Below are 25,553 nucleotides of genomic sequence, written 5' to 3' on the forward strand. Positions count from 1 at the left end.
TATAACATGCTTGATAATGAACTAAGATGGTTAAATACCCAACTTTGCTATATGTGGTTGGGTGTTCGAATCCCCTTACGTTATGTTTTTATATGGGTGACTGTGGCGTAATGATTAAGCTTAATTCAGTGATGATGTGCCATAAAGAGATGTTGGGTACGATAATGAAATGTAGGCAAAAGCTAATGAGTGTCACTAGGAGTACTATAATATTAATTACTCGTCATTAATACTTATACACGACTTGTTAATTCTTATGCTTACTTGGACCTACATGAACTATTACTAATAAGGAATAACACCTTCAAAATATCTATTATTATTATTAATGACTAGAATAGTTATTAGCACAAAAAGACTTATTACAGAACGACAAGGTGACTTAAAAACCCATAGATACTATATACTTCATATATGACATAATTACATGATCATCATCAAGTTCTTGATGTAAATCAACTTGTTCAAATGAAACTTCAATTAATGGGGCATACAATTCTTAGGAATGAAATTGATGAATCTCATTTCACAATGATATCAATTACTACCTCCGTTTCATATTAGTTGCAATTTTGGAATAATTTGTAAAATATAAAATATTCCAAAGTTGCAACTAATATGAAACAAAGGTAGTAAAAGATGCGAGTAGAATGAGTAAAATAATTAAGTTGAGTGATTCCAAACTTAATTTTTATTTTGATGATCGATGTGACTAGCTTAATAGATTAATTAAATGTCTATTCTATCATGTTATTATAAAAAGTCCACTAAATGAACGTTACACATTAACACCCCATACAAGGACGGTGCCGCTGACATTGTCAAGTTGCCCTGCCCCTCGACAATGTCAGCGTCGCAGGCGGTGGCAACGGGTGACACCACCACCCCCGAAGTACCATACATGACAACGTATTTTGAATGTCTAGGCATCTACTTATACTATCTTCCCACCAAAACTCGCCAGAAAAGCAACATAGCTCACTTTGAACTCAACTACGTTGCGTTATTCCTCCCCAGATTGTATCATATCTTAGGCATTACTGTTTTTCGCCCCTACCCTTTACTAATTTACATCCTCTATCTGGTCTTTAACATGGCGGCGTGTTATGTCCTCTACGTTGACTCTTGTTCTCCTCTATACCATCGTATTTTCTTTGGGCTGCTTGTAGTCGTCACTGCTTTACCCTTCGTTATAATGCACTGGCGGATCCAGGAATTGTACCTGGGGGGTTCGAATTTCATCAAACACCCGATATCCGAATGCACGATATAAATTTGGTATTCAAGTATAATATAGAGTGTTGAAATAAATACCAATACACAAGTACACAACAAAAATAAATCCAAATTCCAATAAAAATGCAAAATAAAATAATCCAATACAATGTCTTCACTAATTGGTTAAAAGAAAATAGATTAACAAGCTACAATTTAAACAAGTAAAAAACATATTAAAATATTTAAGAAATTGAAAAAAGAAAGAGGGAGAGAGAAGCCGTTACCTAGGGGGCTAGGGGAGTAGCCGAGTAGGGGTCCGGTGGCGGTGACGCTGCAGCAGGGTCGTGGACTAACATTGTATGTAATTGTTTCGAATATTATTTATATAGTTTTTTTTTTTTTAATAAAATTCCCATTTTTTTCCGGATCTAACGGGGTTCAGTTGAACCCCGCTGGATCCGCCCGTTATAGCGCGTGCTATGCTGTGCTGCTAGGCTGGTCTGTATTCGTCACCATCATTGTTTGCTTGCACGCTGTGCTTAGAGCTCCTATTTATGATGAATATGCTTTACTTGGTGCTCAACAACGACCAGCTATTTAATATTCTTCTCGTTGCTCTATGTATAAATTGCAACATATTCTTTTTGGTATGTTTCAGTTTATATGCACATATATAAAGTGCCTTGTATATGACCTGCTGGTTAGCCAAGTCAATTTTAACCTTTCCCAGGTCTTGAGATTTTGTTAATTTGTTCCATGTATATACTACTCGATACATATATGTTTACATACGTGTCTTTGTGAAATTAAAAGATATCATTTAATGTTGTTTTTAACAATTCTATGTGTCTTTGTGAAAAATAAAAGACATCATTTAATGTTGTTTTTTATAATTCTATGTACCTATAGTATATATCATGATTATTTGGTTTGAGCATTAGATAAATTTGTAAAGCTATTTTATTTCCTTTTTTTTAAAAAAACAGTTGTTTTGTTACGATGCTGCTTAAAAAGAATCTAAATATATTGTACTCAATTCTTTAGTCTTAAGTTAATCTCTCTACCTCTTACGAATCTAATTAATCGATACTCATTCCATTTTTTAAATAAAATTGCATGTAAATACATTGAACACGATATCAAATATAATATAAGCAAAGTGAAATGAAATTAAGAAGGATAAAGTTTTCTTCGAAAACTCTGGAACATTGAAACGGTCATGCAAATATAGCCAAATCACTTTCATAATAGTTTGACCAAATTTATTAGGCAATCAAAATTTCAAATGTACACTAAGTCTTCTAATTTATAATAATATAGTCTAACAAGGCGTGCCCAAGGTAGGCTCAAGCAGCTCACGGTTGACAATGACAACATTAGTCAACCGGACCAAAAGTAGTTGTACACATACACTACAATACACTTCCTAAACATCAGAAAACTTACATCGGAAAATTTGTAATGTATCTCTGAGATTATACGCTCCCTTAGCTTAAAAAAGTCTCATTTTCACTCAACAATGTCGCCGTCGTCAACACCGGAGATATCCAGTGACAAAACTGAAGTCGTGGTAGCACCAGTTTATCCATCATGGCGGGAATTTTGGGACATCCATTCATTCTCTCTTCCATCCTCTCCCCTCGACGCCATAAGTCGGCTGCAACAAAACTTAACTCACTTCCAAGTCAACTACTCATACATCATTTTCGTTAACTTCACCGCAAGCATCATCGTAGCCCCGCTCATGTATATCATAATAGTCACTACTCTAGCGTGCTTCTACTTCTACAAGATGTGCATTCGTTCGGACCGTTCTGATATTGATGAGCCCCGCCCTCACTTCATTTTTGTGAGCCCTAAATCCTATAGTATTTTAGTTGTTGTGTGTATCATAATATTCACTATTTTACGATTCTATTATGGGCTTCCATGGATTTATCCGGCGTGCTTGCTTGTGACTTTTGCCGCGGTTGTTTGCTTGCACGGTATGCTTAGAGTTCCCATTTATGATCAATATCAAGGTTTACTTGATGCACAACTTCAATCTCAACCTCAGGTTGATGTTTAGTGTTTTGGTAAATACGGAGTAGAAATGAAGTCGCTGTATTGATTAATTACTCTGTATTATTCAAATTTTAAAGTTTATGTAACAACCAAAAATTAAAGAGGTAAATGTTAGAAAATAATTATGGGGAGAAGAATTAGGAATGTGTTTACACTGTTCTTAAAGCAATTTAAACCCCCACTATGATTGCTATGGGTTACCGATTAATATGCTTATAGGATTTTCCCTAAGTTCGAGATCAACTAAAGCAATGTAATTGAACTTCCTAAGAACACTTTTAAGAACTATTAGAATAGAAAAGGAAGAAGAAGATAAAAAGTGAAAAAGTAAGTTATAATTTTGGAGCCATTAGAATATATATAATAAACAACCTTTTTAATCCAAGAGTCACTATTTCTAAAAAATAATAAATTAAGATAATCTGAATTTTAATGAATAGTCACTATTAACCTAATCAATTTAACCGTAGGAAAGTTACCGCTTACACTCGCCCGATCGGGCATAAACGGACAAATCTTTTAACTAGGCTCGCGCCCGATCAGGCAAAGCCCGCCCGGTCGGGCCATCTATACTTCAGAAAATAAGTTTGCTCTCGCGCTCGACCGGACTAACTTAGCCCTATCGAGCGAGCAAATATTATTTTCCTAAGTATATATTCGCGCCCGATCAGGCCCGTGGTCATAAACCATGACACACGTTAAAATTTTGTTATGCTTCAAATATTAAACTTATAGACTAGCTCCAAGTTAAATTTTTCCATTTAACTAATGTGGGAGCTTATTCCCAACATCAAATTAAATAGAATAGAGTAACTTATAAACTAGCTTCAAGCTAAACTTTTCTATTTAACCAATGTGGGAGTTTCTTCCCAACATCAAGTTAAATAGAATAGAGTAAGCTAATATCATCTATTCAACCAATGTGGGAGCTTTTACCAACAACAAGTTAAATAGAATTGAACAAGCTAACTTCTTCTATTCTACTAATGTGGGACTTCCATCCAACATTTAGCTATGTAGACTAACCTATATAACCAACTTCTATTCTACCAATGTGGGACTAATTTCCCATCATTGACAAAACCTATTATGAAGACTACTCTAACAGTAAATGTGGTGTAGGTGTATTTCATTATTATTACTTGTTTCGATTTTTAATGCGGGGTAATATAATAGTCGTATGTAATTAATGCGGAGTAATAATAATCTAATTAATTATTATGAGGAAATTTTCACTTTTGCTACCACTCAAACACCCTTATTTTACTTTTGTTACCCATCTAAAAGTTTAATTTATTTTGTTACCACCAAAAGCAAACAACATATGTTTTGCTACCAATTAACAGAATTGGTTATTATTTCTGTTAGTAGGGCCCAACCACCGTCAAGCCACCCCTCCCTCCTTCCAGCCACCCCTACTCCCTGCTCACACCACCAACAACCACCCCATCACACACACAACAGCCCCGCCCTATCTCACCACCACGTACAACACCTCCCTCCACCGTCAATTCCATCACCACCAGCAATCAACTCCAATTTCAATTCCCCTGCTCCAATATTTGCCAACAACAACACCCAGGTGGCCCACAATCGACCACCATCAAGCAGCCCACGCACTAGTAATTAACCGCAGCGGCACCAACATCCCACAATCGACCACCATCAAGCTAAGCAGCCCACACACCAACAATTAACTACAGCGGCATCGACATCAAGCAACCAATAGCAGCGGCATTAAGCAACCAATTTCGGTCAATCGCGGCAGCATCAAACAATCAGCCTCCAACGGGTAGTCCATACTTAAACTTTTGGGTCAAGAGGAAGCCTTTGCAAGGAGCAGAGAAGCACTTTCAAAGATGATACAGACCCTGAGTTGTAAGGCTGCTTAACCCAGAAAGAGGGTCAGAGTGAAACTTATCTTCTCAAAGATGTTAAGTAGTGAAAAGCGAGGAAGTCCTAGAAAAGCAACTACTAGCTAATGCCGGAGGATCTTTGCTTGATTCGACTTCTGCCTTGATGTGCCTCCTCCTTTTTCAATATGAAATTCGAGATTCACACTACTAGAAAACAGTCAATCAACGACGGAAAAAATCCGTCGGAAAACCCTGAAAATCCGTCGGAAATGGTCATTTCCGACGGAATTCCGTCGGAAAGCATTATCGGAAGACCCTTTGTAGGTATTTTGCGATATTCAGTCGGAAGAGACCTTTCCGACGAATTTTGTTCTGTCGGCGCTTTTGTTGACTTTAAGTAAAATTCCGTCGCAAGGTTCCGACGGAGTTTTCCGTCGGACGGTGATATGTTCCGACGGAAATATCCGTCGGTGGGGAAATATTCCGACGGAATTTTCCGTCGGAAAAAGTATATTCCGACGGAAAATTCCGTCAGAAAATTGAATAAAAAAAAAAAACCACCACAATCCCCACCCAGAACCACCCTGGCCACCAGCCCACACCACCCACCAGCCCAGACACCCCCACCCCACCCCAGACCCACCCCACCCACACACCCTAGCCCCGCCACCAGCCTACACCACCCACCACGTCCCAGACACCCCACCTCACCCCAGACCCAAACCCACCCCACTCAGACCCAGACCCACCCAGGCCAGACCCACCCCACCCCTCCCCTCCCCTCCCAGACACCCCAAACCCGCCACCAGATCTACAAACCACCACCGAAACCACCATCCCCACCCTCTCTAACCACCACCGAAACCCACCTTAAACCACCACCCCCACCCAGCACCGAAATACATCCAAAAATTCGAAAAAAAAAAACCGAAAAACATCCAAAAATTCAAAAAACAACCAATAAAACATCCAAAAATTCGAAAATACATCCATAAATTAATGAAAAAAAATAGAAAAAAACAACAAAAAAAACCGAAAATACAACAAATTAATTAAAAAAAAAGATATGTACCTAAATTTGACAAAATTGGGTTTACGAGGCCAAATTCGACCATGAAAACTCTAGGTAGAGTTTTCATAGTCGAATTTGACTTGAAAACCTTCGTTTTAACCATCAATAACCTTCGTTTTCATTGTTGACGGTGCGAGAGTGAGAAAGAGATGAATAGCAGCGAATTGGAAAGTGAGAAAGAGATGAAGAGCCGAGAAGAAAGAGAAGAAGATGGCATGAAGGAGGAGAGGAAATCAGAGAAGAAGATGGAATGAAGGAGGAGAGGAAATCAAAGAAGAAGAGAAGAGGAAAGAGGAGAGGAAAGAGAAAGAGGAAAGAGGCGGCAAGAGGAGAGAGAAAAGAGCAATGAAAGGGGAAGGGGGAATGTAGGGTTTCCCGGGTTTTGTAATTTTTTTTTTTTAAAACCGTCGGAAAACCTTAATATTCCGTCGGAAAAGTCCGTCGGAAAGTTCCGACGAAATTAAAATCCCTCGGAATTTCCTACGGATTTTAAATCCGTAGGAATTTAATCTGTTCCGATGGATTTTTTTCCCTCGGAATTGATCGCTTCCGACGGAAATTTCCGTCCGAAGACATTTTCCGAGAGAAAATTCCGTCGGAAGTAGTAAATTCCGAGGAAAAAAAAAATCCGCCGGAATATTTTCGAGGGAATTTCCGTCGGAACTAACATTTTCCGATGGACTTTTCTGACAGACCCAAATTCCGTCGGAAATTTGAAATTTTCCGACGGAAATTAAGTCCGTCGGAACGATTCCCTCGAAAAACAGCCTATTTCTAGTAGTGTCACTAGGTTGGTCAGTCACACAAAATAGAGTAGCGAAGGGTTCAGTTGCATTAACTTCTGCGGATACGAGGGAGAACTCACTATTCCTAATACTAAGATTGCGTCTCTTAATTAACCCTCCCCGAAACCACCCTAAAAAGGTAAAGACGAAGCCCTAAAATCACTACTAGAAATAGGTCGTTTTCCGACGGGCTTAAATTCCGTTGGAAAAATCGAAAATTCCGACGGAATTTTGGTCTTTTAGAAATATCCGTAGGAAAAGATAAGTTGCGACTGAAAATCCCTCGGAAAAATTCCGACGGATTTTTTTCCCTCGGAATTTACAGCTACCGACGGAAATGTCCGTCGGGAGATATTTTCCGAGGGAATATTCTGTCGGAAGCAGTAAATTCCGAGGGAAAATAAATCCCTCGGAAAATATTTATTTCCTACGGATTTTTACCCCTTTCCGACGGAATTTCATTTTAAAAAAAATATCCTCTTCTTCCGGAATTCACAGACCCCCCTATTCTCTTTCTTCTCCTTTTCTCCCTCATCCTTTTCTTTTTCTCTTTCTCCTATCCTCTTTCTCTCCCTTCTCCTTCTCTGACCTCTCTCCTTCTCTCAGATCTCCTTCCCCTTCATTTCTCTCTCGTCCTTCTCCTTCCCCTTCGTTTCTCTATTCTCCTTCTTGTTCCCCTTCGTTTCTCTCTCCTCCTTCTCCTTCCCCTTTGTGTCTAGCTCCGACCGCCGCTGCGCAACAACACACCACCACCGTCTTCTAAGGTTTTTCATGTTAAATTTGACCATGAAAACCCTAAATCTAGAGTTTTCATGGTCGAATTTGACCTTTAAAACCCAAATTCAAGCCAATTCAGGGGTTTTGATGGAATTCAAGGTAAGTTAAAATTACTTGAATTTTATTTCGTTTTTTTCGTTTTGTGAAGGAATTTCTGGGTTTTTTTCGTTTTTTTTAAAAATTATTTCGACTTCCTTCGTTTTTTTTTTGGGTGGTTTTTTGATATTTTTTTGGGGTGGTTTAGGTGGTGGTTTGGGAGGGTGTGGAATGGCGAGGGGGGGTGGTGCTAGATGGTTTGCAGATCTGGTGAGGTGGGTGGTGGTATTTGGGTGGTTGGGAGGGTATACGGGTTAGGGTGGTGTGGGAAAAGGGGTTTAACGTGGTGGTGGTGGGTGGTGTGGGCTGGTGGCGGGAGTGGATGTAGGTTGGGTAAAGGTTACGGGGTGGTGGGGCCTTTTTTTATTTACTTTTCTGACGGATATTTTCCGATGGAAATTTCTGTCGGAACATCTCCTACTCCGACGGAATTTCAATGAAAATCAACAAAACCGCCGACAGAAATAAATCCGTCGGAATGGACCTTTCCGACGGAAATTCCCTCGAAATATAGCCAAATTCCTACAAAATATAATGCGACGGTGCCTTCCGTCGGAAACCGTCATTTCCGACGGAATTTCAGGATATTCCGAGGGATTATATCCGTCGTTGATTAGGCGTTTTCTAGTAGTGAATTCGTTTAGGGTGGCTTTAAGGGTGATGTTCGTTTAACGTTAGGGGTACGGTGCCGGTTTTGGGTGGGGGAAGAAACATGGTTGTCGGCGTCGGGAAATTGCCAGCGGAGGCGAAAAGAGGGGAGGGCATAATGTGAAATTGAGGGGAAGAGAGAAAGAGAGTGAGAAGATAGGTTGAAAGGAAGGAGGCATTTGAGGAGGGAGGTGGGCAACGTGGGTAGGGGATGGAAAGGGAGGGTGATGGGGTCGCCGGTGCCGGGGGATGCGGTTGCCGGCAGCCGACACGGGGAGGGGGAAAGGGTGGCTAACGGGATGGAGTGGCTGAGATTTTTTATTTTATTTTTTTTAAAGCTTTTTATTTTTTTTAAGTTTTTATTTGTTTTTTTAATAAATTAAATCATTATTTAATGAGATAATGGGGCCCCACTTAACGGAACCCTAACGGTTTCTGTTAAGTGGTAGCAAAAGTTATATGCTGTAACTTTTGATGGTAGCAAAATAAAATTTTACTTGGATAGCAAAAGTGAAATAGGGGTGTTTGAATGGTAGAAAAAGTGAAAATTTCCTTAATATGAGTATAGAAACTATAAGTCAAGCAAATATAGCCAAACAACATACATAGTCTTCCAAGTATATAATAAACAACGTAGTTCAAGTTTGACCAAATTAAGGCAATCAAAATTTCAAATGTACCACTAGTCTTCCAATTAATAATACTTGTCTAACATGGTGTGCTCAAGGCTTACGAAGCTCATTGTTGACAGCATTAGTCAAGAGAACCCAAAGTAGCTGTACATGTACAAAACAATACACTTTTCCTAAAAAAAGAAAAATATACAAAACAATACACTTCCTAGATATCGGGAAATTTCTAATAAAGATTTTGACTGAACAATGTCGCCGTCGTCAACACCGGAGGCATCCAGTGACACAACAAAAGTGGTCGTAGCACCAGTTTATCCACCATGGCGGGAATTTTGGGACAGCCATTCATTCTCTCTTCCAGCCTGTCCCCTCGACGCCGCAAGTCGGCTGCAACAAAACTTAACTCACTTCCATGTCAACTACTTACTCCTCATTTTCAACATCACCGTCTTCTACGTAGCCTTCATCACAACCCCAATCGTGTATATCTTTATCGCATTGGCCGCTTTTTTAGCGTCCTGTTTCTTCTACAAGAGGTACTTTCATCCAGAACCTTCCGATCTTGAGCGGCCTCACCCAAAACCCTCTAGTATTTTACTTGTAGTTATTGTAATGGCCAATATTTCATCATTATTGTGCCTTGGGCTTCCATGGACTTATCCGGTGTGCTTGCTTGTGACTTTCGCCATGGTTGTTTGCTTGCATGGTATGCTTAGAGTTCCCATTTATGATCAATATCAAGGTTTACTTGACGCACAACTTCAATCTCAACCTCCTCAGGTTGATGTTTAATGTTTTGGGAAAAAGAAATTAAGCCGCTCCTTGTAAGATGTACAACTACATATTGTATTGGATATTTTTCGATCGAACAAGGTTAGTTCTTCCAAAATACGGAGTATGATTTGGGTTATATCATCTGGATGTTTGGGTAAGTAATTACTCTCAGTATAATTCAAAGTTCATGTAAAATAACCAAATTAAAGAGGTTAATTTGGCGTCGTAGCTGTATTTCATTGTTAATTTGTTATTACTTGTTCCGCTTTTTCATACTTCTAAACGCATTGGGGGTTCATACTTATGTTTTCTTCAGAAAATATGGAATATAGAAATTGAAAAGGTCATGGACTAAGGTCATGTAAATCAAGGCAAGTCTTTGTAACTCTTTAATCGGAAATAAATTTAACATCACACTAGCAAACATTATAAAAGTTAAATATTAATAATGTATTGATCAAGATGAATCAAACAAGACCCCATATAATTAAGTACAGTTTGTTTTTATAGATTGAGAGAAGTTTAGAAGATTCACTTTCATTTTTTATAGTTAAAAGATTTCAAATGTGAATATCATTGTAAAACACAAGGAGTATGAATTTGGAAATATATGTCAAAATCATATGATGTTGATCGGTGTATTTAATGTTTATTTTAATCTAATTTTTGTACATTCAGTTATCTTATTTTGCACCCCCGGAACGTTCATTAATTAGCTTTTTCCATAATAATGTCTAATGCATGTTAGGATATATTTTCGTATGATCGATTAATTTAATTAACATGATATCTTAATCACCCAATCCTTTCTGATTCATCCAATGAATAATGAATGATACGTCGTATTAGAGTATTGAGTACGTGTAACAAGTAGTATGGCAAGGTTATCTTATAAATTAGTAACTAGTGAGTAGCCCGGGCGTAGCCCCGGGTTGCTACTTTTGTAATCGTGCAATTGGGATTAAGGATTTTGAAATCTGAAATCGCTATTATTGAATGTGTTCTTTTTTAATAATTAAATCATGTTGTTTACACTTATGTACATTTCTTTTTCATATTTATAACATGCTTGATAATGGGCTAAGATAGTTAGATAACCAACTTTGCTATAAGTGGTTGGTCTTTCAGAACTCAAAGTTGAGAAATACACAAAAAACTCTTAGATTTCTGAATAATCACTCAGCTAATGTCATCATGGCTAGGAAATAACCTAGGAGCGAGTATTTATAATATCCCCTAAACTAGGAAAGATAGACTTTAATTAAGGAAATAAAGCCCACAAACAAACTGACTAAAATCGGCCAAAAACCCCGGGCATGGGCATGCCCCTTGATCAGTTGTAAAATAGGAACTTGAACTCGGAATGACATGGGCAGATCGCACACGACATGGGTGTGCTACCCCTATGATGCACGGCATAATCAACCATAGTCGTTGATTCTAATTCTAGTCCTATTTGATAAGGAAGGTTAATTGGTTGGGGGCTAAAGCCCACATATATGGTGCATATTGACTATTTTTTTTTTTTGTTTCATATGAGCCACTAATATATAGAGTTAGGCTTAATGTAGTAGTTATGATTATCCGATGTGGTGGAGAATGATGAGGAGTTGTAACCCAAGAAAATTGTTGCACCTTCCAAGTTATGAAACACTTTTTGAGCTTCCCATTCTCAATATCTATCTCATATACATCGAACCATGTGGTGTGTTGGTATTCTCCATCTCCTCCCATTTCTCCCTTGCAACGAGCATCAAGCGATTAACTTTTTGCCCTTGTCGTGCTCTCGTTTTTTCTCGTGCTCATGGGTTTGATGATCTAAAGGGAGATTAAATTGTCTCACTTTATGGTCATAGAGACTGTAAAAACGACGTTGAATCGAGGCCTTGTCGAGCTCAGGAATCATGAGCCATGGCACCCTAACCCTAGGCTTGGCCTCCAAAGGGAACCCACATCCCCGAAAGTCTCTACGTCTTCGCAGAATTCTATGTGGTGATCTCTTTGGGTATGTCAGACCAATCTTCTGCCATGTTTAGTTTTATTTTTCTGATCAAAATGTGCCATGTTTGATAGGTATCTACTCTCTATATACGGAGTATAAATTTATAGTTTTATTAAAACGAATTATTTAATAAGATTTCAACTGAATATGAACAAAAAATCATTTGTGTGATGAATGCTTCTATTTAAGGCCCTTAAGAGTTAGCTTAGGTCGAATATTATCATCATACATATTTAGTCCGTGTGGGAATTAGACTCTACAGTGAGCTACATGAATTAAGAACTTTTTTTTAGGAAACTTTTATTTTTTTGAAAACAGGAAACTTTTATTTAAGGCAACTAATTTTTTTTTTAAGGCAACTAATATGGAGTACTCCATAATTTTTTTTTAACTAATTTAAATCTTTTTTCGACATTCTTTTTTTTATCCACTCACAATCTATTGTAATCCTCTATGCATAAAATAAATTCAATTTTCTTTAAAAAAAAAAAAATCAATTTAGTATCGTTGACTTGTACATTTGTCAACACGGAATTTTGAACAATTAATACTCTATATCTTTAATCACCGATGAATATAAAAATTTAAAATATTCGAAAATTATACTCTGTACATGAGAATCGAGATTCTCGAAATTCTCTAACAAATATAGCACAGAATTTACCTAAATATATCAGGAAATTTAACAAGAATCCAACCTTTGTATTTTCCCAAAAGAATCCAACCTTTAAATCTGGAAATATCATCCGAGAAGAAAACTCTCTGCCTATTATGTGTCCTAAGATTGATGTCTAAGATTAATTTTCATTCGTAGGAACCCTAGTAGGTCACTTGACGTGTTATACTAGATTGCAATCTACATGTCATGTAATACAAATTATTTTCTTTATTTATTTTTATTTTTAAAAATTCTGATAATTAAAAAAATTTATTTTTCAAATTCTGATAACTAAAAAAAACACCCTCCCTTTCCCATCACTGGCAGCCACCCCCTCCCTTGCCAGCGGCCAAGCAGTCCCTTGGCGACCTATCTGTCTAAATATTTCAGGTAATACACTTAAACCCACTTTCTGAATTCAATTATTTTGCTTAACTATACATAAAGTAGATATACTATAAGAAATCACCAATTCCTAGATTAGTTGAAATCAGGGTATAGCTTTAATTTCTGAATTCTGTACATGTTGTGTTCACTTTTGGTGAATTCAACTTGAAGATTTAATGGAGAGGGGGCAAATTAGTGAGGAAGTCACCTCTTTAGAACAGTTGGATTTTGGGTTTATGAAATCTGATAATGAGGAATTTGGGGTGTGTTATCTCCAGTTTCTTCACAGTATTCTTTGTGTGGAGAATCGGAGTTTGATATATTGTAGCGCGAATTCGGTTATGGGGACTCCTAGTGTGTGTAGTTCAACTCGAATTTCTTCAATTTATTCCAATCTTTGAGTATTTACAAACTGAAATTGTTATAATTTTGATGTAGTTGGTAGAAATTGAATATCCAAAGCAGCATAAAGAAGCATAGATATGAATTTATCAACAAGAATCACAGAGAAATTGCCCTTTCTTGAAGTTCTAGGAAGCCCCGTGTTCTCTTCTAGAGGTGCGCGTTCATTTTGTTTATTACTCGCTCCGTCCCTAAAAGATTACGTGCGAGAGACTGGGAAATGGGTTGAGTAAACTCCCTTGGGACAATATATAGTCGAACTCCAATGGGGCAATATTTTAGGGACGGATTTTATCACACAACATAAAACTGGTACAAGTGTTTTTTGTATTATAGAGTTTAAAAAGGTATAATTGAACCTGAATCAGGTCTCTTGAATTCCAGGAGTGTCCAGACTAGGGTGTGTGCATTTGAAGCAGCCTAGTCTTCGGACCTTTTCCGGGGTTCGAGCGAAAACGGTTGCTAGTTTTGATAGTTGTGATGGTGCTTTAAAGGATGGGACAGGGGTTGTTCTTCCTTCAGCTAAAGAGTTTGCAGAGCAAGCAATTCAATCAATAAAATCAGGAAAAGTTATTGCTGTGCCAACTGATACATTGTATGGCTTTGCTTGTGATGCTTGGTATGCTCTTGAACTACCAATTTACTGCAATGTGCATTCTTTTAAATTTTACAACTTTGTTGAGTTTATTCATGGTATTGTATTTGTATATGTAATATGTTCAATTGGATGAATTTTGGAGATAATGTGATGAAGAAACCTATTGATAAGGGTATTTGAGATCGAAAGACCGTGATATTTTAGAGCACGTTGGATAAAATTAATGTGAGAATTTTATGGTGTTTGTATTACTCAGGGTAGTAGTATATGTTATAAAAATAGGAACTTAGTTTTAAATGGAAGGCGGTTAAGGTCAGGCGTATTTTTAAATGAATTTCTAAATATGCTAAGTTTTGCTTAAGAGGGTAATAAGTTATGCTGTTACCTTGGGAAATTTTTTTACTAGTATGATTTGTGATTAAGAGTTCCACCAAGAAGTTTGTGTCGGAAATCTAAAGAGTTGCAAGCTAGGACAACTTCAAAGACAAGTTGGAACCATTTGAACTTTCCAAATAGCGTAAGTACATGGTCTTCATTATGGGAGTATTGGTAGAACATGACAGACTTCATCAATATTCATACTTCATTCTATAATTGAGCTGGATAAATCTGGTCTTACCATGAGGTGGGTATCATAATGTGGGTTAATAATGTGTGACTTTATATAACTGATCTACTGATACTTGTTATTTATAATGCAAGACTCTCTCTACCACAGTAACCAACTAATTACACCCCTGCTCCCTTTCTGTATCTTTATAGCATTGAGGTCAAGAAAGTAAGGATATTTTAAGATCTTTTTCTTAAAACGCACAATGCAGTCTCATGTAACAAGTTGCTAGCCTGAAATGTCAATATGCATTTGTTTCTGACTTTCTGAGCCTATCATCTCTGACTTTCATGTTTCTACAGCTCTAGAGAAGCTGTGAACAGGATTTATGAGATCAAAGGCCGCAAGCTTACCAGCCCTCTTGCAATATGTGTTGGGGATGTGTCAGAAATAAATCGTTTTGCATTTACAAATCATTTGCCTGATACTTTGCTTGATGCGCTCCTTCCTGGTCCTGTGACTTTAGTTTTGAGGCGAGGTTTGTAACCATTTCTTTGATTCTTAATACGGAGTAGTTTGTTTAATGAACAAAAATGTATAAGTTAGATGCTTGCTGCTTCTGTAAGTACATTTTAGCTCATAAACTAAATAGAAAATGTTGCTGTGAAGAGGTAAATGTACCATGCTGTCTACTCCCTCCATACAAAGTTAATTCTCACATATTCTTGACCCCTCAAAATTGATGATCACCGTAATTTCTCTGCATCATCCTCTATATAAGCTATCTTTTCATATGCTCTCCGCCACACCATTTAGGTGGGGGTAATATTTGGAACAATTATAATCTTTTTATAAGGTGACCAATACTTCCAACTATCCCAAGTTATGATGGAGGGAGTACTATCAATAATTGGTCAACTTTTACACTTGATGGTTGATCTGTCAACTTATAACAACTTATTTCAGGAGAGGCAAGTATTCTAGAGAAGTCATTGAATCCAGGGATAGATAGTATTGGTGTTCGAGTGCCTGATAGCGATTTTATAAGGATCATTGCTCGGGGTTCTGGAAGTGCATTGGCTCTTACTAGTGCAAATTTGACTGGACATCGTAGCAGTGTCTGCATCAAAGATTTCGAGAGTTTGTGGGGACACTGTGCCTATGTGTATGATGGTGGTGAGCTGCCCATGGGCCGTGCAGGGTCTACAATAGTGGATTTGACGAGTCCTGGAAAATATAAGATAATAAGGCCTGGCAGGTTAGAAATCTAATTGACACTTATGGTCTGTATATTTCTGTGCTGATTTGTAATTGTTTTAGTATGATGATGTGTTAAATTCTTATGTCTTATATTGGAATATTTGCAGTGCAAGAGAAGAAACTATTGAAATCCTGAAAAAGCATTTTCTTGTAGAAGAGAAGACTGATAATTCATGATCAATCAACTGAATAAGCAGCTATTTAAATACAAATAGGTAGATTGCACGGAGGCATGGAGCAGCATGATGAACTAATTGTTGGATTTGAAAGGCCTTCTAATGCTCTGGATTGTGTGCAACCTTTGAAGGCGTCTTAACTTTTGTATGTTAAAATTTTGTTTATATTTGCAGATTATAATGCTTTGGTAGTTTGGTGTAATTTAATCATATAGCGTTCAGACTAGGACTAGCTAGAATGGATAGCAGTTAAGTGAACAATATGAGTTCCTCTAAGATTAGACTAAATCAATTTCTATATTTCTACTGCCAAAAAGTGTTATGCATGAGATCCTAAGGGTTGTATGAGATTAATTATTTATAAATACGATGGCTACTTGTTCTATACATTATTGCTAATTTCTGTGCGAAATCATAGAGGTCTCATTCTCATGTAGAGGTTGAGGACCTGCGATATAGCTTGAGAGTGGTACATTTGGTATAAATGTTGTTCAAACACCATCTTCAAGGATAATTTGCTAGTGTGAGAATGTCTGTCCTCCATCAGATGAACAAGTATGTGTATGTTAGAGCAGCGGATGACAAATCTTAAGATGTTATGCATCACCGCCATGTAGGTTTCACCCTTGGCTAGACCATATCAGGTGTTACACAATTGGGTCAAAGTGGTATAATTATATATAAATCAGATGGTATATACTAACTGATTTTTTTTTCTTCTTAATATACTATCAACAAACTTCTCCTTGCAGAAGGAAAATTATGATTAGCTGAAGGCCTGAGGTACTGCAAGTCACTAATGTGCCAAGTTTTGGTTATTTGTTGGTTATCACGTCTTCCAGTTTATTGGTCTGCTAGTTTAGAAACGCTAGATTCTAAGATTGCCTGTAAATGATGTTAATTTGTCAATTCATTTTTACATTTTTACCACCTTTTCTTTGTTACCTACCTGTTTACATCATTATGCCTCTACTGAAAGTCTGAAACCTCTCAAACTTGTACAAACTTGTGTGTTGGAGGACGATAATCCTTAAACCACTCATGTTCGTTTTTGTGGGTAAGTACGGAGTATCTTAACCTCTTGGGATAATTCGTTTGTGTGTCAAACCTTTTTCAAACCATGACAGTTTCATAACAGATACCCGATAAATACCATAATAACTTGTAAGGCAATTACATAACGACTTTCTCTGGTCTACAAGCCATAAGAACGAGTCATATTTAAACAACGACAACAACAGATTATGTTCTATAAACTGGAATCTATGTTATTCAGAGAAGCTTTCTGGAGCATGCACTATTAATTTCTGAATTCAAAATGTGGGTACTTTCAAACACTACTCTAGAAAGCATTCCTGATCTTCATGTAAGCGAATGCAAGCAGAATTGTTCACCCAAAATTCGTATGTTTGCATTTTGCATGGCATATCAGATTGTATGTGCAGATGAGAATGAACTAAGATCCAAGTTCTTTAAACGCATAAGCGATTTCACATGTCCTTTTGATGTGTGAAACTCCTGTAACCTGCAAGTTTCAGGGTCTCATTAATAAAGCTAAAAAAACAGTACAGGGTCTCTAAGAATATAAGAAATTGACTAAAGACCTAGCTATCTCAGCACGCCTTTTGGCCTGTTCAGCAATCAGACTACAACTCCGTCTTCGAGTTACAGGTTGCTCCTCACCCTCGAATTCCCACTCTTCCTTTCCATAGTCTTTCTTAGAACTAAATGCAGTCTGATGAAAACACAAAAATGCATGATAAAATCAGATAAATAGAGGGAAAGCCTTCTCCTTTTCAAAAATAAATAAGAAAGTCCACCTATGAGTAATGAGATCCTGACCTTGTCAAATAAAAGATTCCAAGCTTCTCCGCTTAGAGCGTAACGGACTATGAACTTGATAATATCAAGAGGGAAATAGAAAACCAGACTGTATAGCCATATGACACCAACCCAACCCCATCCAATCCCATTGATTGAAGCAAAACCAATGTTAGCATAAACTGTTATCAATGAGGCAACCTGAAAATGCAAGGAGCAAAATTATGAATTATGTGCAAGGAAAAGGCTAAAAGGTTTAATGTATCAATTACCAGTTGGGCTACGACGAATGCAGACATGAGAAGCACTCCTGGTCTCTCCAGGAATGACCAGCTCTGACTGCGAGTAACAAAGATGAGGGCCTGACTGATAATGCTAACTTGCAGATACATAGCAGATGAGATTTTCTCAGAGTTTCCAGATAGAGAGCTCACACCAAAATGCTTCTATTAAAATTGATGAATGTATAAAAGCATGAGGAATATAAGTAGCCAAAACTTCAAATGTCTGCATTACTCTATACAGTAACCATTTATTATCTCAAAGAAATCTGTGCATTTTATAACCCAGTAAAATAACACAGTGACTAAGGCAAGATATGTCCCTATGACAGTGCCAATTGCAAAAATCTCAAAAAGTTTCCAGCTGTCAGGACTGGGAGATGGTCTGACACGATCTTTGGAAATGGTCATGATGGTTCCTGCATTGAAGTTAGATGTACAGGAATTAAGGCTAAGGGAGGAACTGTCCCGCAGAAAAGAATTAAAAAGTCCAGTGTTTTCTTGATGGTAATGACAATGAGGATTAGTTAGAAGTCATAAAACATACTCCGTAATATTTTCAAGTCTTACAGCCAGATGGAGTGATTGGAAACAAATAACCAAGCATCATACAGAAATGATGTGGAAAAAAAAAAATCAGAAGGAATTACCATCATTTAATATTGCTATGATCAGAACCATGAACGGTGGAAAGTCATACTCCCAGATTAAGGCCAAAAGCATGAAGCCTAGCTGAAACAGGACAACATCTTTTTTTAGCTGTCTTATAATTAAATAGAAAGTTAAGCTTTTACAAAGTATTTTGTTGGAGTTGTTTGGGGGAAGTTGGTGGTTTTGGGTGGGGGTGGTGGGGTCAGAGAATCCAACATACCACAATGCGGATGGTTATGGAGACCGCGTATATCTGAAAATGTTAAATTAAAATTACCAGTGAGACATAATCCATCAATACTAGGCAAAACATAATTCTTTAAAACAGAAATTAACTGTGTAGTTTTTCATCCTCTGGAATATGGCCCGGCTAGTCAAGACAGCACTGATAATCACACTTAAGCCGGGTTCTGTAAGTACAATATCAGCTGCACTCCTTGCAGCATCTGTAGCATCTGCCACTGCTATTCCAATATCTGCCTTCTTTAAGGCTGGTGCATCATTCACACCATCCCCAGTCATTCCCACAACATGTTGCTTTTCTTTCAGAATTTTCACTATTTCGTACTTGTGTTCTGCAAGCCAGTTGCAGTCACAGCATTAATCAAAAGGCCAGTGGTGAAAGATAATGAACTTATACTTGTACCAAATACTTTTAATATTTAATGCTTCTTCTTTGACATGAATCACCATGAATTCGAATTCAAGAATATAACAGGACTCAGACATAGAGACAGTTATACTTGGGGGGGGGGGGGGTGGCATTTTACTCCAATTGGTGTTTTCTGAACAGATTTAGCTTTTAAATTATTTGGCATTATTAGTTGGATTCGAGAATTCTTAACTAGATAAAAATGCATGTTATGCTGGAGAAAAACAACAGTTTTTTCCCTGTACCAGCTTTACTTCCTTACATCGACATATTGCATGTAACTGCTGATTCATCTACAAGACTAACCTGGGAAAACACCGGCAAAGCCATCAGCCATTTCAACGAGCTCATCTATTGGAAGGGCTACAGTTTCTTCCTTGTCATGTCCCAACAGTGATGACGATGGATACATATTAGTTCCCATACCAAGTCGTCGACCAGTCTCCTTTGCAATTGCCAGTTGATCACCTGTTGCAGGAAATTGGATAAAAAGTATAAGGTGAAACATTCAAGGAAGGGAAAAAATAGAGGATGAATGAAATGCAAAAGATACCTGTAATCATCTTGACACAAACTCCAAGGTTAAGAGCTCTTCGAATGGTCTCAGCGCTATCATGCCTTGGGGGATCAAAAAGAGGTAGCAGTCCACAAAACATCCAAGGGCCTCCTGGACTTGACTTTGTTTTCTCTGGAATTTCCTGTAAATTGCAACAAGTTATTCTTAAGTGTCTATGTTTAAGAGGCTACAATTAAGAAGTGCGAATCATTACATCTTCACAAAAATGATTACAGAAATGACAATCCAGTATGGATTCCACCATATACAGGGACTACCAGACCAGGGAGGTCAAGATGTTAGCAGCAATACCCCTACCTAGTCTGAGAGGACTAGTATAATCACATCTTACCAACGTTGTTATATGATATGAATATTCTCAAAACTCAACTGTACTAATACATCAAACATTACCCTTATGCCTCTATGGTGAAAATTTTAGCTCTACGAGAAGTGGAAAGTGTTTTGGATATCAATCATTCACTTTAAAATTCTATACACCAATCTGCATTTAATACTAGAATTATTACAGACCTGATTGAAGATTGAACTAAGAACAACTTGATACTAACTCATCAACTAAACACTCAGCATCACAAAATAGTTCTAAATTTTTTTTAAAAAAAATAATTCAGAAATTTTCTTGAGTCAGATGTGAGAAACAAAAAGAAAAGAGGGATATCAGGGATATCTGTACCTGCAAGGCAACTGCAAGAGACCTCAATCCCTTTTCAGCAAATCTGTCAATCATTTCTAGCACTTTTCCAGCAATCTCATTTTTCTCTTGGCAGAGAGCTAGAATCTGGAAAGGAAAAAGACAGAGGGTGGCCTATATAGTGACAAATCATCATCGTTGCACAATTGATCACAAATTATTATTTATCTAGCAAAGCGAGGCAATAAGTGATGATGGCATTATCATCGGAGATACTCTCAAACAATTTAGTACTTGAATCAATAAGCATACTTTTATCAACTTTGATATAACCTGATGTGGTTATAACATCACAAGTTCTAACAGATCCTGCTATGTTTATTGCAAATTTGGGGACTATGATCTTTGATTTTAGCTACTTAGAACAATGCACATGAAAATTCAGGGAAATTAATTTTATTTGAGTTGCATGCCTGTTCAGGGGCTCCTTTGCTGGTCCTGTACCATTTACCATCACTATCTATGTAAGTTATAGCTGTACGTTTGTCAACAGGATTAAAAGGCAGGAAGTGAATTTCTTGGATGTTTGCGCGTGCCTGCAAGAAAAGTTAAGCATGATAATGGTGATACTAGTACATGGAGATTGAGGCACAAAAATGGGTTTTAAGGTATGTCATCTCTTACCTCCCTTGGATCACTAAGCATGTTAACAATGGCAGCATCAATGGCATCTTGATTTTCTAGTCTTGATGCTCTCGCTGCAAATAAGATAACTGTGTCTTTCTCCATGTCTTTGTTAAAAACCTGACAGAAAGAACAATTCAATTCTTGAACTTAAGAAACAGGTTACTTTCATTGGTCTATTCAACATTTATGCATGGAGAATTCCATACTAGGTTTCTAAAGAAGTCTCGGTATACAAAGGATCCATCTGACCTAGAACATCCAGTTTACAACACATTTGTTTTGCATTAGCAGAATTGCTAAATGTCAATTTGAAACCATAACCTCTAAGAATGGCATAAGGAGTTTTAATATGATTCTGATCACATTATGATTTTTGGACTGATATAAGAAGCTGATGAAACTTATTCCTTCTGCTTACTTTTACCATTGATATAAACCAAGATTTAGATGTGCCAACTAACTTCCTGATATTTTTCACCAGGCAGTGTAATAGCACCATGATGTGTCACTGATAATATACAGCAACACTGTTACATGAAATGAGAACTCCAAACATGTTATTCTTGACAAAGATAGCTCTAGTACCTCTATGAGGCTCCGATCGACTGTGAGACGGTTCAGAGTTAAAGTGCCTGTTTTATCACTGCATAGAACATCCATCCCAGCCATTTCTTCGATTGCTGTCATCCTTTTTGTAATGGCACCCTGAAATATTTGTTTGCTACGTAAGGCCTTCACAGTATAATACAGCAATTGGAAAAAGGCTGACAATCCACAGGATAGGTCTAAAATACACCCCCCCTCCCTCCCTTTTCAAATTTGTCCCCTCTATCTGAGAGCACACCTGTTGAGATAGACGATGGGAACCGATTGCAAGTGTAACAGACAGAACTGTTGGCATAGCTATGGGTATTCCACCAATCAATAGAACAAGAAGGTTGTTTATCCCACTCCTGTAAGCACGGTGTTGAATAGGGAACATAACAATGATCTCAATAATCATTCCTACTGCTATGGAGCAAATGCAAAAATTCCCAATGGCAGTAAGGACCTGCAAGCAACACATGATTTAGAATAACCAAGATTTGGATAAGTGATAATATATTTGTTCATAGTTCAATTAGTTAGAAGTTAAAAAAGTGTCACGGCGTGATTAGCCTACTGTGAAGTGTCCATTCCAAAGAACAAGGATGAGGACAGAAAAAAAGTGTCTTTATCTCAAAATAAATGTTATAAAAATTCTACAGTAAAATGGATTTTAGAGACTTTGATATCAAACACATAAGTTCACCAGTTTCATGGGATGCAAAAGTAGTAGGAAACTCCTCCACAATCTTTCTAGTTGAAACTGACAATGTTGTAAGCAGCAAATGATAGTAATCTAAAAACCATGAATTAGGTTAGCATTAGAACTTAATTCTTAAAAGTTTGAAAATTGAAATGCTTGATTCAATCATTTGGTTTGGGAGAGTAAAGTAAAGGTTTATTAACTATGCAACATCAGGGTCTTACACAGAGCAGAGATTTTCACGAGTTAGCAGAGAAGTGGCTTATATAATATTTCAGTGCTCATCTACCTGCTGGAAATGTCCAACAACTTCAGTGCTATCCACCAAGTATGCTGCCTTTCCAAGAAAAGAATGCACCCCAGTTGCTATTACTACAGATTCTATTTCTCCATGCTTGCATGTAGATCCTGAAAACACTTCGTCACCACTTCTCTTCGTGACAGGCAAAGATTCCCCAGTAAGAGCAGACTGAAGAAAATGCCATCAGGTTCACTTTAAAAATAGAGTATGAATTATCAAATAAGGACTGGAAAGAGCTTTCAGACACGCACATAATAAAAGTACAGAGAGGATCAGTAAAGTACTTGCCTGGTCGATTTTTAGAGGGTCTCCTGCTAGTAAACGAGCATCTGCAGGAATGATGTCACCAAGCTTTATGCTAATAATATCTCCAGGAACTAGAATAGTTGCATCTTGCTCTTGCCATTGCCCATCTCTAAGGACCTGTATAACAAGGTAGTGAATATATAATCTTTATTCTACATAAGCTACTGAATGTACAGACTGTCAGATGATTCACCCACAGTAAGCTGCAAGAGTTCCAACCATCAAATGATAGACAACGAAGAAAGATGAACAGATGAATGTAACCTGATTAAAAGGAAGGCACTATATAAATTCTAGATTGAACAAAATATCCAGGAAGTTTGACTTCTCAATAACAAGCTTTTACAGCAGAAAGATAGCAAAGTAACATATATAATGCATTAATTGACTTGTGTTTGAGGAAACACTGGCAGACAGAATGTAATCGCATTAAAGACTATAAGCATTGGAGATAAATACCATACAAAGAGAAAGAGACATATAAAGAGACATATCTAAACAATCTTGAAAAAGCCCTAGGGAAACTATGTTTGATCTTTCACTCTTCTATCAAAATCTTGCTTAAATTTCCCAAAACTTGCTTGATGAAGCGAACATTATTTCTTCTGTAACATAGTTTCCCTAGGGCATAACAACACTAGCTAACATGGTGGTGATCTCTACAGAATCAGTACTTGAATCAAGTGCTTGGTTTTGTTTACTAAGAATGTAATGCACCTATGTAATACAAGAGAAGATCTAGTTCAAAAAATTGGGTTAATGAGACACCTTTGTCTTCGGAGCTAAGTGTGCCATAAGTGCTGCAGCAGCATTCCCTGCATTGTTTTCCTCCAAAAAGCTAATTGTTGAGTTTAAGAGCAGTAGGCACATGATGCCTACAAAATCCTGCCAGTCTGGTCCTTGGTCCTGAAGCACATACACGTCAGACTGATGATTAGATGGATGGAATGACCATAATTACACAAAATATCAGATAAACTCAGAAATATGAGAAACATTAGTAATTGGATTAACTTACTCCTCCATTAGCAAGGACAAGTGCCATCACAGCAGCAGCTTCCATTACCCATGACAAAGGATTCCACATGAAACTAAGAAATTTCAATATTTTGTTCTCCTGAATCAAGACGAAACTATAGTCCTATTAGACTGCATTGTCATAAAGTAGAAAGAAGTCTGGTTATCTGATGCTTTTCAATTCTCAAGAATCTATCTAATCATTTTATTTTTAATACCTTATTTATTATATGCTTGGTTTCATTTAAATGTAGAAGAAGCATGACTAATAAATATTAGTTGTGCCTCTAATACTGACTGAATGTCTTTTGCATCAAAATCTCCTTAATATGAAATTCTAAGAATTGTACATCAATCTTGTAAACACTACACAGTCTTTTGACAACCTCCAAAAGGAGAGACTGTCACAAAACGGGAGAGTGTCATGGCCTGTGACCTATATCAGCCCCTTAAACATACCGGCTTTTCTTCAAGTCTATTGGGTCCAAAAATCTTCAAGCGGACTTCAGCATCCTGAGTTGAAAGGCCGTTTTGTGAGGTTTTCAATAGCTCAAAAACTTCTTCCATAGGTAAACGACCCTGTTCAACCACATTTTTTAAATCGACATAGGATCAGAATGTTGTCAAAATCTGGTAACCACACATGTTTTTAATCAAAACTTACCAAATCAATCCCATCTCTCATAAATTCCTGAGGATTTAGGAGTGGCTCCTTTAGGCCTTCTGCCATAACTCAAAATACAGCCTGCGGACCTGAAAAACCAATTACTTGGCAAATTATATGTGCAGGCTCCGCTCCACTGTAACTAAGCAGATGCAAGTGTCCCTAGGCAAGCTTTTGAATACGCATTTTGAATTATCTTCTATTTACTTCTTCCTTGATTGGAGACAAGAAATGCATGCCATCATGTAAAGGTTGCATGTACTAATGATGGATAAAGCAAATCATAATTGCAACCAGAAAATTATACTACTTATATGCTGACTAATGTGATCTACAATCCAAACTTAACTTAGTTTTTAGTTACAATCACAAAAGTGCTGATGTACTAAATTGAAAAAATTTCACCACTTTGCCAGCCATAATAATGGTCCAAGACACTGATGCTGCTATCAGATAGTTGAAGTGATCAAGCCATATAAACTACCTCCATGTTCTGAAATTCACTCATCAAAATGTCATCTCTTTAGGAACATCAGTACATAACCGACTCGAATACAAGCATGCATTGATTCGAAATGGTTGAATTCACAATCATAAACACAATTAAAAGTTAGAAGCAATCAGCATATATGTTAAAGTTAAACCAAGAAACGCAAAAGGCGGGAAGGAGAAGGAAAATTTCAAAGGGCTACATAAGTTAATTCATAACAAACACAATT

At 37.3% G+C, this 25,553-nt stretch overlaps 2 protein-coding genes and 1 long non-coding RNA gene across 4 annotated transcripts; 1 reads left to right on the top strand and 2 right to left on the bottom strand.

Annotated features, from left to right (window-relative positions):
* Nucleotides 1-378: 378 nt before the first annotated feature.
* On the bottom strand, nt 379-2,028 carry LOC110687609. The gene is made up of 2 exons (XR_002504455.1): nt 1,503-2,028; nt 379-1,222 (listed from the first exon to the last, which is right to left on the bottom strand). It is a non-coding gene; the product is annotated as an uncharacterized LOC110687609 (long non-coding RNA).
* Nucleotides 2,029-12,825: 10,797 nt separating this feature from the next.
* LOC110688001 (yrdC domain-containing protein, mitochondrial-like) lies at nt 12,826-16,344 on the top strand. The gene is made up of 6 exons (XM_021864664.1): nt 12,826-12,972; nt 13,408-13,527; nt 13,756-13,990; nt 14,882-15,057; nt 15,486-15,777; nt 15,887-16,344. Exons 2-6 carry the CDS (start codon nt 13,452-13,454, stop codon nt 15,954-15,956), a joined length of 849 nt encoding a protein of 282 aa, XP_021720356.1. The 5' UTR covers nt 12,826-12,972; nt 13,408-13,451; the 3' UTR covers nt 15,957-16,344.
* A 759-nt stretch (nt 16,345-17,103) lies between these two features.
* On the bottom strand, nt 17,104-24,900 carry LOC110687610 (ATPase 10, plasma membrane-type-like). 2 transcript variants are annotated; one of them, XM_021864248.1, is made up of 21 exons: nt 24,835-24,900; nt 24,630-24,749; nt 24,172-24,270; nt 23,922-24,059; nt 23,136-23,270; nt 22,836-23,015; nt 22,103-22,309; nt 21,844-21,963; nt 21,256-21,375; nt 21,045-21,167; nt 20,614-20,718; nt 19,914-20,058; nt 19,667-19,828; nt 19,045-19,283; nt 18,929-18,961; nt 18,708-18,789; nt 18,318-18,476; nt 18,049-18,224; nt 17,798-17,977; nt 17,560-17,690; nt 17,104-17,480 (listed from the first exon to the last, which is right to left on the bottom strand). In XM_021864248.1, the coding sequence occupies exons 1-21, from the start codon at nt 24,898-24,900 to the stop codon at nt 17,384-17,386; spliced, it is 2,817 nt and encodes a 938-aa protein (XP_021719940.1). In that variant the 3' UTR covers nt 17,104-17,383. The 2 variants fall into 2 exon arrangements, with proteins under 2 accessions (XP_021719940.1, XP_021719941.1); XM_021864249.1 differs by lacking the exon at nt 24,835-24,900 and having other exon boundaries at nt 18,049-18,218; nt 18,312-18,476; nt 24,630-24,740.
* Nucleotides 24,901-25,553: the final 653 nt, after the last annotated feature.

This window comes from Chenopodium quinoa, unplaced genomic scaffold (genome assembly GCF_001683475.1).
Source record: "Chenopodium quinoa cultivar QQ74 unplaced genomic scaffold, ASM168347v1, whole genome shotgun sequence".
Taxonomy (NCBI): domain Eukaryota; kingdom Viridiplantae; phylum Streptophyta; class Magnoliopsida; order Caryophyllales; family Amaranthaceae; genus Chenopodium; species Chenopodium quinoa.